This window comes from Gopherus flavomarginatus, chromosome 2, assembly GCF_025201925.1.
Source record: "Gopherus flavomarginatus isolate rGopFla2 chromosome 2, rGopFla2.mat.asm, whole genome shotgun sequence".
Lineage (NCBI taxonomy): Eukaryota > Metazoa > Chordata > Testudines > Testudinidae > Gopherus > Gopherus flavomarginatus.
The window spans coordinates 85,408,615-85,428,863 of record NC_066618.1 but is presented as its reverse complement, the minus strand read 5'-3'; the positions used below and the strand labels follow the sequence as shown (position 1 = coordinate 85,428,863).

At 42.8% G+C, this 20,249-nt stretch overlaps 1 protein-coding gene across 4 annotated transcripts; it reads left to right on the top strand.

The window, feature by feature from the left end:
• Positions 1-4,985: 4,985 nt before the first annotated feature.
• Positions 4,986-16,580, top strand: LOC127043868 (uncharacterized). Of its 4 annotated transcripts, none has more exons than XM_050938101.1 (5): positions 8,127-8,173; positions 8,731-8,824; positions 11,109-11,377; positions 12,746-12,834; positions 15,087-16,580. In XM_050938101.1, exons 1-5 carry the CDS (start codon positions 8,128-8,130, stop codon positions 15,195-15,197), a joined length of 609 nt encoding a protein of 202 aa, XP_050794058.1. In that variant the 5' UTR covers position 8,127; the 3' UTR covers positions 15,198-16,580. The 4 variants fall into 4 exon arrangements, with proteins under 4 accessions (XP_050794057.1, XP_050794058.1, XP_050794059.1 ...); XM_050938102.1 differs by having other exon boundaries at positions 13,028-16,580; XM_050938099.1 differs by lacking the exon at positions 12,746-12,834.
• Positions 16,581-20,249: the final 3,669 nt, after the last annotated feature.

The window sequence follows — 20,249 nt, the reverse complement described above, 5'->3', positions numbered from 1 at the left end:
AGTTTGGCTCTCCAAGATTTTGATTTTAAAATTCAACACATCACAGGAGCTTATAACAAAGTAGCTGATGCACTCTCCCGTGAGAGTTTCCCAGAATTCAGTAGTTAAAAAGTGTTCTTAAAATGTAGAAGTCTGTTAGTTATATACTTAGGAGTATATGTAAAGGTGTATGTGTTGTATTAATCTGTTTATTTTCAAGTTCTAGAAGGAAATCGCTGCCAGTGAGCTTCCCCACTGTCTGCAATTTGGGGGGCGTGTCATAAACAGATAGCTAAGGGTTAATGTCTCTTTCACCTGAAGCACCTGACCAGAGGACCAATCAGGAAACCGGATTTTTTCAACTCTGGGTGGAGGGATTTGAGTGTTTTTGTCTTTGTTTTCTGGCTGCCTGCCTCTCTGAGCTTTGGAGAAGTAGCTCTACTTTCTAGTCTTCTGTTTCTAAGTGTAAGGACAAAGAGATCAGATAGTAAGTTCTATGGTTTTCTTTTCTTTGGTATTTGCATGAATATAAGTGCTGGAGTGCTTTGATTTGTATTCTTTTTGAATAAGGCTGTTTATTCAATATTCTTTTAAGCAATTGCCCTGTGTTGTATCATCTATACAGAGAGAACATTTGTACTTATTTTTCTTTCTTTTTATATAAAGCTTTCTTTTAAGACCTGTTGGAGTTTTTCTTTACTTCAGGGAAATTGAGTCTGTACTCACCAGGGAATTGGTGGGAGGAAGGAATCGGGGAGAGTTGTGTGTTGGATTGCTAGCCTGACTTTGCATTCCCTCTGGGGGAATAGGAAAGTACTTTTTGTTTCCAGGATTGGGAACAGAGAGGGAGATTCACTCTGTTTGAATTCACAGAGCTTGTGTCTGTGTATCTCTCCAGGAGCACCTGGAGGGGGGAAGGGAAAAAGGATTATTTCCCTTTGTTGTGAGACTCAAGGGATTTGGGTCTTGGGGTCCCCAGGGAAGGTTTTTCAGAGGGACCAGAGTGCCCCAAAACACTCTAATTTTTTGGGTGGTGGCAGCAGGTACCAGGTCCAAGCTGGTAACTAAGCTTGGAGGTTTTCATGCTAACCCCCATATTTTGGACGCTAAGGTCCAAATCTGGGACTAAGGTTATTACAGCCATGAAAACTTTCAGTGTAACAAAAATACTCTTGGAGCCATCAGTATGAATATATTTGAATACCCACGCTATAGGCGTTTAGTTCAATGCATATGGAATATCAATAGACCTTTTTTTTAATCCATTAACATACAACTGCTGGATTCTCTCACAGGATTCATTTCTTGGATGCAAAGCTGGTGCACCTAAACAAAAATATTAGACACTGAAATCAGTACTATTTTAATGTGTTAATTACAAGCATGGAGATGTTGCATTATAGGTAAATACAACTCGGCTCTTAGTGCACCACAGCATTTCACAATGCTCCATGGATATTAGCTGTGAAACTACTATTAAAGTTCATGGGATTTGTATGGCTGACATCCCATGCAACAGTAAATGACTTCTAGCTACCTCTTTCTTTTGGCTTAATAAATTTAATGAGAATCAAATGATTTCATATCCTTATTCTGATATACCACAGTACTTTACGTCACCCAGTACAGACATTAGGTGGCAGTATATACTGTATGTTTTCCAGCTGAGCTGTAAAGCAAGGAGAGGTAGTAAACTATGCAGTGAGCTGAAACAAAAAGTGATTGCCTAGTAAGGATGTTGTTAACTAATGGTTGCATACAGCTGCACTGAGAAACCTTGAGGATACTTAGTGGTCACTTCAGACAGGTGTTTACTTACTGGGGGTACAGATAAGCTTGCGCTGCAAAGTTTGGATCTTAGCTTTTTCAAAGTTTGTGTGTTGCTGGATTTGTGGCATGGGCTCATCTCTGATTGGAAGAGCTCTTGAGTACAAATGTACTGTAGTGCCACATAGAAATGTGCTTTTGTTGGATCCTCACTGAATCACTCTTACATCTTTAAAATGTGGCAGGAGATGGGCCTGGAAAATTACTAAAAGTCACTAAGTAAGAAACAACCAAGAATATTTTGTGGCATAATCAAAACTTTGAACTATAGGTTCACTTGAGCAAGCACTAGGCAAACAAGTGAACTAAGTATATGGTGGGAGGGGCTAGCCAACCCAATATGTATCTATCCAAGATACTAGATCCATGCTTGGGGTGGCTATGCCATCCCACCACTTGTAGCACCCATTTACTCTATTTTTAGCTCTCCAGCTCAATCAGAGTTAGTATGCGTATGACTCTTCAAGCTGGAATTTATACCTCCAGCTCGAAGTGTAGGCATACCTTATATACATATATGTGCAGGGCTGGTGCTACTATTTAGGCAGCTTAGGCAATCACCTAGGGTGCCAGGATTATTGGGGGGGTGGCATTTTGCCAGGGGGGCGGCTGGCAGCTCCGGTTGACCTGCCGCAGGCATGGCTGCGGAGGGTCCGTTGGTCCGCGGCTCCAGTGGAGCTGCCGCAGTCATGCCTGTGGATGGTCAGCTGCTCTCGCTGCTCCGGTGGACCTCCCGCAGGCATGCCTGCGGCAGCTCCACCAGAGCCGCGGGATCAGCGTGGGGGGCGGTGAAATGGCCGTGCGCCTAGGGCGCGAGAAACCCTGGCGCCGGTCCTGTATATGTGTGTGCATGTGCATACATTCACCGGCATTAATTACACATGGAAAAGGAGAAAAGTGTACCTCTAGAATATATTTTGTTTTGAAGATACAAGGATGTCATCTGTTATTGCAAATTGCATCATTTTACGACAGCAGGGAAACTGGACCACAGTGTGCAAAGTTTGCAAAATTATGATCAAGTTCATTGTGCCACTGGTAAATTATGCAGTTTCTCTTTATCTCACTGAAATTACAGGGACAGATTCACTGGTACTTTAGGCCCACTTTGTTCAATTTTGGCTTAACTGGGAACTGCGTAATGCTCTTGAGTAAATGTAGTGTGTCCAGTGCCAGCCACTTTAGACCTCTATTGCCTAGTATGCGGCCAGGAAAAAGAGGGCAAGGCCAAGCGTGCACCCAGCTTATCCCCTGTTGCTGTAACAGCCCCTGCAGGGTATTGGCATCAGATTGCTCTTGTACACTAGGAACCAGTCAAGGACTCTGGCTCAGGAATGAAGAGCGCAAAGGTGTATTAAAGCCATCTTTGCCCCTCCATCTGGGCTTATTTATGCCTCAGAAGGACCAGAGAACAGTGGTCATAATGTCTTATGATCATTATTATTATTTTATCTATTGAGTGCTGTCAGCATGCAGAACAAGACAGAGGAGGACCTATCTGTCCACGGAACTCATAGTCAATGTCAATCAGACTTGGGTCAGAGGTGTTGGAGACACTGCCTGTGAGTTTAGTTTGGTAGTGATACAACTTTAAAAATGTTCTGTTTTAGAGGGCTTAATAATGAACATTTTTACAAAAGGAGCTTGTTTGTGCAGAAGGCGAGGGAAGGTGTTCCAAAAGCAGGGCTTGGCATGGAAGAAGGTACAAAGGTGAGCCTGAGGAAAAGGATCAAAAGGGGCATGAAGAAGGGAGGTTTGGAATAACTGTAAGTAGCAGAAGGTGGGGGAAATAAGCAGAGAGCAGAGGCAGGAACATTAGCTTTGAGGAGTTGAGAAGTGTAAATTTGATGTGAAAGGCATCATCTTGTCTCTAATGGAAATAAGATATTGTCCTTATCCCCAGCTGACATGCTCTCATTGTTGCTTTGGAAGAACATTCACGTAGATTCAGACTCCGAAGGGGAACAATATCCCTGCAGCCATTTAAAGGTATTTGAGGGGCAACAAAAACTATTAAGGGTTTGGAACAGCTTCTGTGTGAGGAGAGATTAAAAAAGTCTGGACTTTGCAGCTTGTAAAAGAGACAAGTAAGAGGTGATATGATAGAGGTCTATAAAATTTGAAGTGGAGTACGCTACACGTTCCTTAGAACTCACAACACAGCTGCTGTTATAATGCTGCTGTAATCCGGAGCGGGAAAATAAATTGTCCGTGGCCATTTTCCCCTGTCATGCCAGCAGCAGGGAGGATGAGTGGTGTAAAATCGCTATGCTGGCATTCATCACAGGACTCTTACTCTTGCCCTGAAATAAACTTCCCAGGCTGGTTGCACCAATTTAAGGTTAGTTTGTGTCAATGCTGCAGCACAAAGCAGCCAGCGCTGCTGGAGCAGCTGGCCCCTTACTGTAGCAGAACCTGAAGTCCCTATGCAGGTAAATATCCTGAGAAGAAAATACACTTTTTAACAAGGCCTGTACATGAAACAGGAACTGACTTTTCTCAGTCAATTATTTCAAAGATGCAGTTGTCCTTGACCTGCATTTCTAATAGTCTGAATCTCTCTTATTTTCCAGAGGTGGTTTTTTGTTGTTTTTTTGGGTTTGTTTTTGTTTGTTTTTAAATATTGGCTCTAAATTAGATCTCAAAGGGATGCTGGCTTCGGGAGCATGAAAATGAAAATACATGCAATTGAATTTAAAGAAAAACAATGGAGGACAAAAGAAGTCAGTGGCATTGGAACTGGAGTTATGCAAATTAGTTCATAAAGATTCAGGGTTAGGAAATTGAATGTGATCTAATTCACTTTACTTGGCCATCAAAATCCTTCTTGTCCATCGTTCCACTGGAATGAAAGTCCTTCAATTAAATAATAAGCATATAAAATCCCTCTTTTCTATTTCTCCCTGCAAGTAAGTGATATAAAATAACCACGAGCAGCAAGAATTGAAGCTGAGAGGCGAGATGACAAATATGGTAAGCAACATACTGAGCAATGGCTTGACAAATAATTTCAGCCTCTGACATATAGCGATCCTATTTTCAGGGCCTTTTTTTTGCATCTTTGCTTCGGAGTTAGGTGTTCAATATATAGAAGGAAAAAAAAGCTTTTGCTTGGTACGAACTATTTCTTTGTGCGCTGGTTCACATATGTTTTGTTAACTCAAGACTGGATTTTGCTGTTGTGGCCTGTAGCAGTGGTTCTCAACCAGGGGTATGCTTACCCCTGGGGGAGCGCAGAGGTCTTTCAGGGGGTACATCAAATCATCTAGATATTTGCCTAGTTTTTCAACAGGCTACGTAAAAAAAACTAGCAAAGTCAGTACAAACTAAAATTTCATATAGACAATGACTTGGGGGTAGGCAAGACAAATCACACTCCTGAAAGGGGGACAGTCCTGGAAAGGTTCAGAGCCACTGGCCTATAGAACCAGTAAAGACCACAGTGTGCTGTGTCATCCCTGCAATCCCACTGATCTCAACTCATCTCTGAGATAAATGGGGTTGCTGAGGTGCAATTGAGAGCAGTGTCTGGCCTAAGAAAAGACAGCAGTTGAATTATTCCTTTTATGAAATCATAAGAGAATGACACAGCAAGATGTGGCCTTCATTCTTTATGCCCTTCTTCCCAAAAAGGTGATGGGGCATGGAATCCTGACTGAAGATGACACAAGACTTTTTAGACGTTTTAGAAGAAGAATTTATTTGAAGGGCCAAAGAAAGTGAGTTCAACAAAAATGTACCATGCAAATATATATTACTGAGGTAGACAGCACTCCAGTTTGTAACTAGGCCAGAGCTGAATGGAATTTCATGGGACCAGCAAAAGTTCCCTTCCAAAGACCAAATTCCTACTACAAACAAAGAATGGAGGTGTTAGAACTTCTGAAAAAAAGTCGTAAGAACCGTTTGTAATGAAAATGTTAAGCAGCATACCTATAGCTACCAGGGGCGGCTCCAGACCCCAGCACGCCAAGCGCGTGCTTGGGGCGGCATACTGTGGGGGGCGCTCTGCCGATTGCCGGGAGGGCCTGCATGCCTGCAGGAGGTCCACCAAAGCCACGGGACCAGCGGACCCTCCGCAGGCACGTTTGCAGGAGGTCCACCAGAGCTGCGGGACCAGCGGACCGCGGAACCAGTGGACCCTCCGCAAGCACACCTGCTGCCCTCTCGGCGACCAGCAGAGCGCCCCCCGCAGCATGCCTCCGTGCTTGGGGTGGCAAAATGTCTAGAGCCGCCCCTGATAGCTACCCTTTAAAAAATCTGTAAACCAAAACTATCCTGTGTGTACATGTGTATATGTGTGTGGCTGTGCGTGTTAAATGAATGTTACGGTGGCAAAGTCAAGCGGTCAAAAATTTAAGTCCAAGTAAGGTTCCATGTGCAACCTTAATTTGCCCCGTTGTCCACATGCAGATAGTATGACCAAGATTTGTAGTCTTCCAGGAATTGAGATCAGTATTTTTTTACAACCACTACATTCATATGGGAAGGGAAAAAAAAATATTGCCATCTCTTTTGTAATAGACCACTTTTCAGGCCAGTACTGTACTGTCATCAGGGAATCGCTATACTTCCCAGTCACTCTGTGGTTATTTAAAGTAGCAACTGATGAAAAGATTAAAGGCTGTATCATAAAAATTACTTGACCTGTGCTGTTGAAGATTAATTATTAGATTATAGAAGATAAGAAGGATCTTTCCAATAAGGCACTTTCCCCCCTTCCAGATTGTTCATGACAGCTCCCATAATGAAAATGTCAAGATATAGCGTCAGTGATTTTTGGATTAAGAAGGTACATTATGTTGTTTTGTAAATTGATAACATTATTTGAAATTACATTCAGCACGTCGGCATTCTTCCCCTTTCATAATAAAGTAATTATTTCCTTCACAGTAAAATTGAAAAAAAAAAATAACTGGAACTCTGAGAGATGAATGTACTAAAGAATGACATTTCTATGATACTGTCAGAATTCCATTAATCCACCGTTGGCTCATCTGTGTCTCTAAATACCTGTAGTATTAACTACATCTGTATAGGTGAGTGGCTGACACCACGGATTGGGTTGACTTTCCCTTTCCACACCCTGTACATAATATATCATTTGAAAGCTTATTATGTCTACTTTAAGATGAGATATAAAATGGAGCTGTCAAATGGTGCCATTATTATAGAAACAGGGATAAACGATGACCACTTTGGAATATTTGCATTCATTTCTGTTAATGTATTACTTACTCTAGTATTACTTCAAGAAATAAAATTGGATTTCTTTGTGACCTCAAAGCATCACAAAAATATAAAGGGTAAAACAAAATCTAATAATAAATTTGTACAGGCATCATCATATAATCTTCATTATCATCATCTTGTTCAAGATTACAACCTTTGTTGAAAGGGTGTAGATTACTACAGTCTTCATTGCCTTGGCACATTGAACAAAATTCCTTGTGCAGAATTATGTGACAAGAGACACAGTTGATTGTGCAGCCACCCCTACTGGTACAGGCACAAAAAAATCTTGTAGAAGGTCAGATGCCATTGGGCCCTTGCAGAATACAGGGAGTAGTTAATCATCCAATTTTTTCCACCCATGTTGCAATAGTGATCCAACATCTTGTTTAACTATGTATGAAGTCATCCAAATCTTTGTTTGCCAAGATGCTTTTTTGACATGCACTTCAAAACTTTCCTCACGTGGTGGGAGTTTGGCCAGTGACTTGTCCCTTTTGATGGCTAGATTGAGGCATAAGCAATTCATGTCTCTATGGGTCTTCTTTTCTATCTTGCTCTGGTCATACAGCACTGCTTCCAGCTTCCTTGCTGCAGAAGTTGCGGCTTGTCCATCATTCTCTCCAAATTTTGCAAGATCTATGAAGCAGTAAGCTCTACAGGTGCTGAATTCCCTAGTTCCAGGGGGGGTGCTCGACCCCCCCACTCTGCCCCAAGCCCTGTCCCCATTCCACTCCACCCCTTCCCCAAACCCCTGCCGCCTCTGCCCCCACCCCACTTCTTCCTGCCCCATTCTGTCCCCACCTGCCTCTTCCTGCCCCTGCTCCTTCCCCTCCCCGTGTGCCTCCTGCATGTCACTGAACAGCTGATATACAGTGATATATACAGCTGGGGGTAGGAGGAGGAGCTGATTGGTGGGTGGCTGGTGAGTGCTGAACACCCCACTATTTTTTTCAGCCCTGAAGCACCCATGGAGTCCGTGCCTCTGGTAAGCTCTCTTTGTTTTGCTAACATTAAACACAGATTTTTTTCCAGTACCAAATAGGGATGACACAGTCACATGCTGTTAATTTGTATACAGCAGAAAGTATGCTGCAGAAGGCAGGAGTGAGTGCATCACAAATTGCATGCACAGGTATGAAGCAACAATTGTCAGTTGTTTTGGTAATCAGGGCCGGCTCTTGGTTTTTTGCTGCCCCAAGCAAAAAAAAAAAGAAAAAAAAAGGGGGGGGCCGGAGTGCTGCCGCTGAAGCAAAGGTGTTGCTTCAAAGGACCGGAGTGCCGCCCCTTGAGAAGTGCCTTCCAAGCACATGCTTGGGATGTAGGGTGACCAGACAGCAAATGTGAAAAATCAGGATGGGGGTGGGGGTTAATAGGGACCTATATAAGGAAAAGTCCCCAAAATCGGGGCTGTCCCTATAAAATCGGGACATCTCGTCACCCTATTGGGAGGCTGGTGCCTAGAGCCAGCCCTGCTGGTAATGGCACCTGCTTCAATCCACATGTTATCTACGTGTTCCATTTCTGGAATATAGTGAATAGCAAAGACCAAAACATCTGTATTGGATGACTTAATTGCTATGGTTCCTTTGACATCAAGAAACCCCAAAACCATATTGGCACATGCAATATGCAGAAGCATCCTTGTGACCACTTTCTTTTGAGTACTGTACAAATCTTGTTCTTTTTCAGTGCTTCTGTTGGTGATGGATTTTGCTACTTCACCATTGGAAAAGCCTGCTTCAGAAAAGGAGTGTTTGTGTTGGATGCGCTCCTACACTCTCAGGTGCATTTTGAACCATATATTCACAAAGGAATTTTACAAGTTATTGCTTGTTGGATGCCATGTTTAGAAACTTTTTCCATGGAGGCACAAGGTATCCACCAACCACCTGGCATTTCTTGCATCCAACGTTAGCTCCTGTTCAGCATTGTCTTTCTGCAGTTTTCACAGTTACTATTGTCATATCTTTCAAAGATTTTGATTACAGAATTAGCTTTATCAACTCCTTTTAGGACTTGCCTCAAGTACTCAGCAGCCAATTCATCTAATGTGCGAATGTTGTCTCCAGCCATCATTCATATGACATCTGTGGCATCTCTGATGTACATTGTGGTTTTGTTGTTGCATGCTCTTAGCTCATGGATTCTTTCAGCTTGAGCATCCAGCTGATACCCTACTTCACCTTTGTTCTTCTCATTGTTCTATCAGCATGGAAGAGGGACATGGGCACAAGTCCCATTGGATGACCCCAATAGGACAATAGAACAGTTGCCATTGAAACATCATCTCTGCATCTTGCTAAGGATGGGGCTCTGTAGAAAACAATGTCTGGACTGAGCTGCTGTGATTGTCCCTCCCTTGCCAGACTTAAATTTGGACTTCTTGGCTATGTCAGCAAATGTTTTGATGCCAGATTTCTTGGCTAGGCTGAAGAAGCTATGTGTCCCATCAGAATCAAGTGCACTTCTCACAAATCTCTCTATTTGTTTTTCACCAACATCTGCTATTTTCAGTAGAAACTCTTGTACATCTGACATTATGGGCAGTGCAATAGATATGTTGATAAGCACTTCTGGATGTGATTCAGTGTCAAATGGGTTTGTCATATTGTTTGACATGGTTGGTAAGAGCTGTAACACTCATCATCCCTCTTCAGTGCAGAGACAAGGACTTGTGTGTGGATTTTGTCTTCGCTACTTCTAGTTAGGCAATTTCTGTGGTTATTAGCATGTTGCAGTGTTTCTGGAACTGTGAAAAAAAATGTTCCTCATTTTAGGTACCATTGTTTCACCTTGCCTACAGGTGTATGGGACTACTTGACAGCTCCACAACATACCTCACCTAAATTTACATAAAATAAGCTTTCAAATGATATGATGTGGCTGTATCTAGGGTGGCCCTTTTTTGGTAGTAGCATTGTACATATTTAGTGTATATACTAACTATGCAAGTTTTAGACCCTAAAAGTGGTCTAGTTCCTCTATTGTTGGAATTATAGGGTTGGCTGAGAGCACTGAAGGCTCCTCTATTGCCATTCATTTTGTAAAGGCTTAATTAATGATCTGCTGAGAGGACCAGTAGGCTGTAAACTGGCTTATGTAGCAGGATGTAACTACATTAAAGGAATCCGGAACTCTGAACTCTCTGTTGGCTACATTAAACTGTTAGCCAGTTGTGCTGAAGATAGAGAAGGAAGAGAAGTGGTCAGGTAGAAGTTAGGCTTTGGAAGTGAGATGCTAAAAATTGTGGCTCTCCATGCAAAAAGGGAAAGAGGTGACACAGCACTGCATATTATGAAATATCTCTATTAATTCTGTTACAGTTTACACTCCTAAGTTGCTGAAAAACTGCATTCAGCTTAACTATGCAGGAGCTTCCTCTTACCCCAGTTAGCTTCAGCTTGATTGACAGACAGAAAAATGAGGTATCCAAATTGCCATCTTTGCTGACAGTGTCAGAGCCTCTTAGTTGTAACTGTTATATCAATGCAAATGAAAGAAATGCAAAACCACAATTTCGGTAAAGCAGGTGGTACTTCAGATAAGTATTCTTTTTTGAAACACTGCCAATCACTTCCAGTCTAAATGTTATTTTTAATGCTGTTTTCAACAGCATCGATCCAGTAGCAGTTTTTAATCATGCTGCCATAACTTTACATTTGTTTTTATCGGTTTAAAGTGTTGAGGAAGCCAGTTGGTCTATATTATAATCAGTGGGGCAGCCAACATCCCATTGGCACTAAGTGTGTGTGTGTGTATATATATATATATATATATATATATATATATATACACACGCGCGCGCGCACAGACACACAAGCAGAGTGGAAATTTCCACTGAATAAATGATGTCCCAGTATTCCGTTCGGGTTGCACAGGAGTCCATAAGAAAGTGGAGTGGAATTTCAGTTTTAATATGCAACAGACTGTGGAATATGTTCTGTGATGATGTGTGTGCCCTGCCTCTTTTCAGAGGTAGTGTGAACGCACGTGGGAGAGGTAGGGTTACCATACATCTGGGTTTTCCCAGGCATAGCCTCTTTTTTGAGCTTCCGTTCTCTTTCCAGGCAGATTTTTGAAATAACAGGAAATGTCCAGGAGCTTTTGCAGAGCAGACACACTGCACCTCAGAAAGAGCCCCGATTGGGCCCTCACCTGCCATCTGGAGCTGACTGGTCTAGTCCTCTGCAAGTCACAGCTGCTGGATCCCGCCCATCCGGACTCCAGCTCCCAGCCCTGGAGAGGGGATTCCGCAGGGAGTCGCTGACTGACAGCTGGTGCTGCATTCTGAGCTTGCGCAGCTGCTTTGCCACTGTGACAGAGAGCAACACTGCCAGTGAGTACCCCGATGCAGGTACCCCTCCATCACCCCCAACTGTACCCCTCTCCAACTCCCCCTTCCCCCAGGACTCCTTCCCATCTGGCAGTATCCTCTTTTTGGGAACCTGAGATATGGCAATACTAGAGAGATGCCAAGGCGCATTCTATATGATACATAAAAAGTACTTATGACTTGAGAACCCTAATTTATTCTCTGACAGCTGTTGCCTAAGTAGGTGCAGATATTATGTTCTGCAGCTGTCTAGCACATAAATGCACGTTCATGGAATTTCTTAGTTTTATAATTTGTTTGGAAATTCCATAGAGAAACCAATGTTAAAAGAATACTAAGGCTGTTAAATCATAGTTAAAGATGCCTTCAGAACCATAATACTATCCTTTTGCATGTAGGCATTAAGATTGAGTTACACGATCACTGTGATGGATTGGGATATGTCTGTATCTAGCCACAACCTCCAGTTTGTTTTGTGAACATCATTTTGATTGTAAACTGTACTGTGCTCTTCACTTTTGCACTGTAGCCTCCATCTTGAGCGGGGATATGTAGGAAGTGTTAGAAGAAATCTTATACTAAGCAGAGGTGCTAACAATGGGAAAGCCCTTAAGGGTCCTCAATGTTGATGGTCCTCCATGCAGATGGATCCACCCCTAAACAATAGACTGGCTGCAGAGCAGGGGAACTACTGTTCCCAGTATAAACCTGGGGGCAGAGGGAAAGCTGGAGTTAGGCAGCTGATCACCTAACAGAGAATTGACACTGCTCAGGAGCTCACCTGACAGAGGAGCCAGAACGAGTTTGGGGCTCTTTCACCAGTCATCCCTCCAGCTTCTCCCATTCCCATGAATCCCTGATATCTGCAAGGCTGGGAAGGGGGCATGACCACACAGCACTTTAACTTCCTTCTGTCATAGGGCAGTTTTTCCTGTCTTTGGACCTTTTTTATGGGGTTTCCTTGAAGTAGAATTGACCTGCTCCCATGCTTGACTATTCAGTTGCCTATGTGAAATGAGTGACCAGCCTCCAGCAGATGCATGTTCATATCACAAAAATCTACCATCACGGGGTACGTTTACACTGTGATAAAACACGTGCAGTACGGCCATGGCTGCCCCAGTGACCTGACTTGGGCTTGTAGGGTTTGGGCTGCAGGGCTATATAATTGCACTGTAGCTGCTCAGGTTAGGGCTGGAGCCCAGGCTTTGAGCTCCTGCAAGGGAGGAGGATGCTAGAGCTTGAACATCTACACTGAAATTTGATAACCCTGTAGCTTAAGCCCCACGAGCCCCAGTCAACTGGCCTGGGCCAGACATGAGTCTTTCAGTGCAGTGTAGACATACCCACAATGACCAATCTCATTGTCAGGCTCATCTGAAAGGCTGAGGACTGAACAGGAATGGAGACGGAATTGCTCTCTTATTCCCAGAGGATGCTCTCTACGCATCAGAGCTGAGGTATGGTGAGAAGTGTGCACTGCCTTTGCCTGTCCCCTAGCTACACAGGGGACTTTGCTTACCAGTCTGATCTGTTTGGAATTGTTTGTAAGAACTAAGTTAAGTACATTCAAAGAGTATTCTGCCACATTGCAAACTATTTTATCAATAGTTTGCAGGAAGTTTTGCATTTTATTTTTATTTATCTTTGTAGAATTATCGTGCAGGGACGAAATAGAAAAAGCTTTTATAAACGAAGCACATCCACCATTGGACAAAATTACATAGCAATTCTATAGGTCCCAGCTGCATGGAAATGCTTTCAGAACAAAGACATGATCCCTTTGAAACTGAAACAAAGTCTTTTAGTGATAGAATTTCTGCTCCACAATTTATGAACGAAATATTTTATAATTGAAGGGCCTTTCTAAAGATTTTCATTACCATCTTTCTTGCCCGCAAGGGCTTCCAAATTTCATTGACAGCAATAAATCTTGTTTAGAAGTGTGCTACTTCTCTGTTTCAAAGATGCACTGAATATTTTGCTGTTTATGCTGTTCCTTGAAATAACAGCATAATCAAGGATCCAGAAAGTGAAGATATGTGGTGCTTTCTGAAAAGAACTTTTTGCAATTTATACAGTACCATAATAGAGGCTGCCTATTCCATTGCTTTATTGGTAGATATTTGTAATAAACAGAAAGAAAATGCCTGTTGAAGCAAATGAACCTGACCTCATGGGGGGAAAAAAAGAACATGGAAGAAAAATAGTCCTGTAGCTTTCTAGAGACCTGAATTTAGAATGGAATTTTCAAAGACGTTAGGTGCCCAAGTTCTGCTGAAATTCAGTAAGAACTGGACTCCTGCCTTTCTTAATCGCCTTTGAAAATCCAAGCTTTAATCCCCGGCTCAATCAAACTGTTGCAGGAGTGCTCTGTAGATCTATATATGTAAGTAGTTAAGGTGCTAATAGATCGTGCTCAGTAGGTAGTAGCATAGTTCCTAAAGTTTATAGGACCAGTAAAATTTGTTGTGCTCTGCAAAGGCTGTTCTTTATACCATCTGTAAAATGGGGCTAATTAAACATCCTTTTCTCACAGGGATGTTTTGAGAATAAATTAATTAATGGCTGTGAGGTGTTCACATTCTACCGTGATAGAGGCCATAGAAGTGCCTAAGTGGATGGGCAATACAAAGCTAAGTTGATATAACAATGAATCTATGAAGTTTTAGGAGATATGAACGAAAATACAGAAATGGCACTGGTATTATTTCTAAGTTTTACTCTTGTTTTATCACTGAGAATGCTAGTGCTATTCTGTTTGCATAAGGAAGTCGTAATGTTCTTCTGTTTGCCTCTGATACCTGTGTGCTGCATGCATGGTTACTCTCTGTATTAGGATAATAGGCAAGTAAGCCAAACAAGCTTCACCAAAGGCCTGGACTCACCTTTCTAATACTATAAGTATGTCTAACCTGTAGTTAACGTGGGTTTTAGCCCAACCCCCACTCCAGCCACACAGAAAAACCTCTGCTCCTGATTTGGAGGGGCTTTTAGCCCAAGCTAGCTTGTTTACCTGAGGGTGTGGCTTAGAATCTAAGCTCTGCTTTAACTCAGGCTGGAACCTGTTCACTTTGCAGTGAGGATGCTGGCTTAATCATCCAGTGCCTTCCCATAATTTTCCTCAAATCACAGACATGTTCTCCCACAATTGACTGGAAAAGAACCCTAGAGCCTCTCAGCACAATGAATCCTGGGCTATGCCCCCAACACACACGGGTGAGTCACCTGCAGCAGCATTGAGATCACAGTGTAGGTAGAGCTTTGCTGGGATGCTTACACCCTGGCTAAGCTAACTCATTACCACCTGCCAATGGCCCAGGTTAACTGGACAGGGTAGACATAGCCTATTTACTTGACTCTGAACAAGGGATCTAGCTAACATCTTGTATAACCATGTGTCAGAGGGTTCAGTGTCTGAACCTTGTAGCGTCTCCTGGTGGAGAGAGTTTGAGGCAGTATGGCCAAGTGGTGAGAGTCAGTGGTTCTGGTGGTGGAGGAGCCCAGACCCTCCCTGCTTCACTGGGTTCCAACCCAGGACCCAGTGACTGGCAGGTCAGGTATGTGGCCTAAAGTGGACATCCCTCCGTAAGCCTGCTCCCTAGGCCAGGGCCTCTGCCCCTGCAAAGTCACCGTAGAATCTGCTTATGGACTCATCAAGTGTGTGGGAGGGGTTCTCCCTAGTAGTGATTCAGAAACTCTTTTCCGTCAGGTGCAGCCACCCATTCCCGGTCTCCATGGGGGCCTTCTACTGTGTGGCAGCAAGGTCTGGTCCAGGCCGTGTGGCGCTTCCGTGGCCTCTCTGGAGCAGCTGATAGCATAAGACTGCTCCATCACTCTGTCCACCCTGACTGCACTGGGCTGCTCCCTTTTGAGCTCTGCCTCCACTGGGAGCGTGCCTCAGAGGTGTGGTGGGGTGTGACAGTCTAGGCCCAGAGCTGCTTGTTAACCTTTGGTTCCCCAGTGTGGGGCTTGTATGCCCCCCTCACACCATGAATCAAAGGAATGTTGCTTAATAAACCCTAGACATGCTATAGAATCATTATGCCCGACTTGAAATAATGAATAAATTATATTAGCTGCATCCTAACAGGCCTTAGGTCTAGATATATTTTTCTCCCCGGAACTTTATTTCTGCCTAAATTTGGAGCTGGGTTACATAGCTTTTGCTATGTCATTTCGCAATTTCAAATGGAATTTAGACTAATCAAACTTTGTTGCTCACCGCCAGCGGCACTCACTGTTTCCTGATTTTATGGATGGCAGCAGTACATGGGTCATCAGGGGCACCATAATAATTCCATTGCTTTAAACCAAGGGCAAGAAGATGATAGCACAAAAATGAAAACATCATCACAGAAATGGGGATATTGTTCTCTCTGAATTGCACTTAAATCCAGACATGATCTTCACTGTAATAGATGGGAATAGGAATTAATGTGGAAAGATCAAGGCAAGGACACTCAGAAGCAAAGCTGTCATTGTTAGGCCTAGTTTATAGGAGTATATAGTGTATGTTACTTACACTCTGTCTCTGCTCTCAGAATCCAATAATTTCTACGTAAAATGGAAGAAATTAGGTGTGGAACAAGAGCATTTACTCTGAATTTTCTTGCTCTTGTTACACGCTTAGGTGCGAACTTTATAATAAAGAGAAGGGGGAAAATATAATAACAGGAAGTTCCACTTAAAAATGCTTATGCACTGATGAGTATATAGTTGTAAAACTACATGTTGTGCTGGTATGTAAATAGTGTATTGAAATTCCCTACCTTCTGTTTTTGATTGAAATGTAATTTACGTGTGGAATATTTTTGCTTTGATAAATCAGTTGACCATCCTTTTATAATGGCACTGTCAAAGAGAAAGCATGTAAAGAAATTAGATCAGAAAAGGGAAGCTAAAAGCATGAGAAATGTTGGTAAAGCTTTACCACACTGCTTGGTTAGGCAATCCCTGACCTTTGCATTGTAATGAACTCATAAGTAGAGCAGGTGTTTCCATTCCATGAAAGTTTGTGAGATATTGAAAAATGTTCCTGTCCCGACAGAGGATGAAATGTCAAAATCTTGAAAAATGTGAACTGAAAGTTTGACCTCAATATTTGGTTTGGGTCAGCTGAAATGCTTCATTTTGATGTTGACCATTTATGTATTTATCTGTGATATTTAACTGAAATTTGAAAATAAAAAGTCATTTTCAATCAGTTTTTTTTCACTCTGAAAATATTGAAACAAAACGTTTTGACAATTTTTAATTTTTTCCAAGTCAAAAAAATTCATTGAAACCAACCCTTTCCTTTGAAAAGTTCTATTTTTGACAAACTGACACTCTCTGCTGAAAGAACATTTAGTCGAAAAATTCCCAGCTCTACCCATCTTCTCAAAATGAAACACAATCAAAATTGCCTAGTTTCAAGTCAAAGCTGCACAGAACTATGAGTTTCACATAGTTTCTGACAGCCAAAAGTCTATCTAGGCTCACTTGAAACTGGTTAGCCAAGAGATTCATGAACCTCAGTGAACCCTTGGGCAAACCTGTCTTGAAGATGAAGTTTATAGCAGAACTTAAGTTTCATCTGCTTTTTGGTGCCACTTCAAAGCTTATCTAGTTTTCAGTGTAATGTGCATCTTAACTTCAATAGAAGAACCTCTAGTTGGGGATTGAACCGTGGCTCATGTTGGTTCATCCAAGGGGATGTTTCCCTCTAGTTCATAGAGAAGCTGCTGCCTCCTGTGGTGGTTGAGATAATATCCATGTGCATCTATACAGCAAATCCAGCCACTTGATGAAGATGGAGTCCACTGATTTGCTAGGTCTTTTCTAAGCATCTGGCCACCATTAAACAAACATTTGGCCATCCCTCAAAATGGAGCTGAAATATTGGACCATCCCTCTTCCACTATCCTTGGGAAAAGAAATGAAGTAACCTGTCTCCTCTATATAATGAATGTGCCCACCATTACATCTATTAAAAACACTCCAGGACCAGATCCTCAGCTGGCGTAAGTGTAGCTCCATAGGCTTTAATGGAGCTATGCTGATTTACACCAGCTAACAACTTGGGCCAATGTGGTGATAATGCTCCTTCAACAACAAACACGTCCTTAGTGAAATAAAAAGGAAATTATATTTGGTATTTAATAAACATCCTTCCTTCTGACTATCAACAAACAGGAAAGAGCAGAAGGCCATGTGAATTTATAAACATCTCAATACACAAAAACTAAGGCATCTGACTAGGAAAGAGACAGACAGAAACACCTCCACTCCCACCCCTGCCCACTCCTCGTAAGACAGAAGGACTTAACATGAGCTGTGTTACTTGAACTAAAGCACTACAGACTTTCAGTTCTAGAGCAAATATATTTCTACATAGCTCTGCCTGTCAAGGAATCCATTAGTTTTTACCAACTACAAAAAGAATACTGTACATTTATGAAATGAGTGTTACCTGTTATAGTAAATTTGTTTCAACTTCTGATCACAGATGCAACAGCACCCTTCTGAGTTAAGAACATTGGAGTATATACCACTAAAAATATTTATCAGTGCTTCTAATCTTTTATAAATAATTCTTGCCCTCCAGGTTAACTAAGTCAAAATGCCTTTCTGCAATTAGTGGTCATAGAAATAAGGAATAGTAGGCGATCTGGTTAATAGAACTGCATTTGAAGTGCTTAGGCCCTATGAATAATTAGCACTCTCAATTATCCATATTGTGTGTCCATTTTACAGTATGGAAGGCATGTAGAAAATTTCAGTGAAATTATTGTGTCTGTTATATAGGGACATATCCTGAGCTGTTAATCTATGTTATTCTATACAAGCCAAGGGAGCTAAGGGCTTGTCCACACAGCATATTAGTTCACACTAGAAGAATATAAATTTTAATGTGCACTAGCATGCTGCGCACTAACTGGCCCATCTGGACTCTTTTGGTGTGCACTAAGACTTCCGTAGTGTGTGTAACAAAGTACTTTTTGAAATGGGACTATATTATCACGCACCAGGGAACTTGTCGTGCATGTCATTGTGTCCACAGGGGCCAGTTAGTGCATGACAGCCTACTGCATACTAGAATTTACAGCCTCTAGTGCGGACTAATGCACTGTGTAGACAAGCCCTATGTCAATTTACAGCAATGTATTTGAAGATCTGGCTCAGTATGTTTTGGGCCAGATTTTGAAACAAAACAATTGCATATACAACTGCAAATTTAATTTTCATACAGTTAACTACAGTGACCCAGTTGTCAAGCACAATCACAGTAAATGCATGTGCAAATTAGGTATGCAGTTGTATATGCATTTTTCAGCACGCAAACACGGTTGAAACTCTGGCCTTCGTGTCATTAAAACATCCCCTCAAAATCTCCCCTCCTTGGTACTAGGGGCAAGTCTACACTACAGTGCTACGTCGGCATAGCCGTCCCGCTGTAGTGCCTCTGGTGAAGACGTATTATGCCGGCAGGAGATCTTGCAATTGTTTTTTTGCTGGGATTTTATTTATGATATTTTTAATTGAGTTGACATTTTTTCAGGGCTTGTTTTTTAAAAACTGAAATGTTTTTCTCTTAAGGCCTGAAATAGTTTGAGAATTTTAAATTGGCAGGATCAATTGACTAGAATTATCTCAATATTATTCCTAGGAATTAGTGCTGGAAAAGGCCTAGAGTCTAGACAGATTCATTTGTAACCCTTCTGCCCCTCTGAGTTGGCAGCAACAAGGGCCAGGTTCAGTATCCAGGGGTTCCGTTTTAGTAACATAATGCATAACTGGCTCGAGCCCCCACCCAGTGACCTGGGACACTCACATACCACACCCCCCTGGGCGCCTCTAGGAGGCAATACTTCCCCTCTCACAAGCACGGAGTCTGAGTGTAGCAAAATCTTTTTAATAAAGGAAGGAATCAATGCGGCATCCCATTGGAGAAACACCACAAACAGGGTTATAAACCTACCTCCAAGTACGTTTGGCACTGTCCTTTCTCCCCTTAGGGTTTTAAGTCCAATCACCCCAAAGTCCAACAACCCAAAAGTCTCTGGTCAATGCCACCCCAGAGTTCGAGAGTTTATCTGTAGAGGTCCCTCCCCCCAGCCTGGGTAGAAAGGGGCACCTTACGTGGTCCGGGGCCAACTGCCCTGCCTCTCCGTGGGTTCTGCTTCTGCCTTCTCCACGAACTGCTCCGCTTTACCGGCCGCTCCACTCTGCTTCTCCAGCCATCCTCAGAAACTGCTCCGCTCCACCAGCTGCTCTGCTCCATGAGCTGCTCCAGTTATCCCTGCAAACTGCTCGGCTCCGCTCGCTCTGTGGGCCACTCCACCCATCCCACAGCTACTCCGCTCTGCCAGCCGCTCTGCTGCCACCAGCTGTCCCGTGATCCGCTCCAGCCATCCCCACAACTGCTCCACTCCGCCAGCTGCTCTGTTCCACAGTATAGCTTTGGGCTCCCCACTAGTTAGCACCGTACTCAGTGCTCTCAGCTCAGTAATTTCAGCTCTTTAGTGATTTCAACTCTTAGTGATCTCAGCTTTTAGTAGGGGAGCCTCAGTGCTAGCGCACCATTAGCCCAAAGTGAGTTCAGCTCAGTAACCTGTATTTAGATTCTTGAGGGAATAAAAAAATCAACTCTGACATTCCACAGTGGAGGGAGGAGGGGGTGGAACTGGTGCTTCTGGCTCCACAAGGAGACTGCACCACCAGGCACAGATACCTGTCCCCAGCCTCTCTCCATTCACTGGTTTTGGAACCCATGTCCCTTGTCTAGCAAGTACCACTCAACTGAGGTTGAGTCATTTCTGTCACAAAGCAGTCCCACAGCTCAGCAGCATGGGATGGGGTAGGCGTGCCTATGCAAATACACTCTCTGAAA

Excerpts from the sequence above, each read along its gene's own strand:
- LOC127043868 (XM_050938099.1), top strand. The coding sequence starts at position 8,128 with ATGCTGCAGAAGGCAGGAGTGAGTGCATCACAAATTGCATGCACAG. Across the intron at positions 8,174-8,730 it reads ATCACAAATTGCATGCACAG|TGCTTCTGTTGGTGATGGAT; the intron begins GTATGAAGCAAC and ends GTTCTTTTTCAG. Across the intron at positions 11,378-15,086 it reads GACAGAGAGCAACACTGCCA|GTGCAGCCACCCATTCCCGG; the intron begins GTGAGTACCCCG and ends CTTTTCCGTCAG.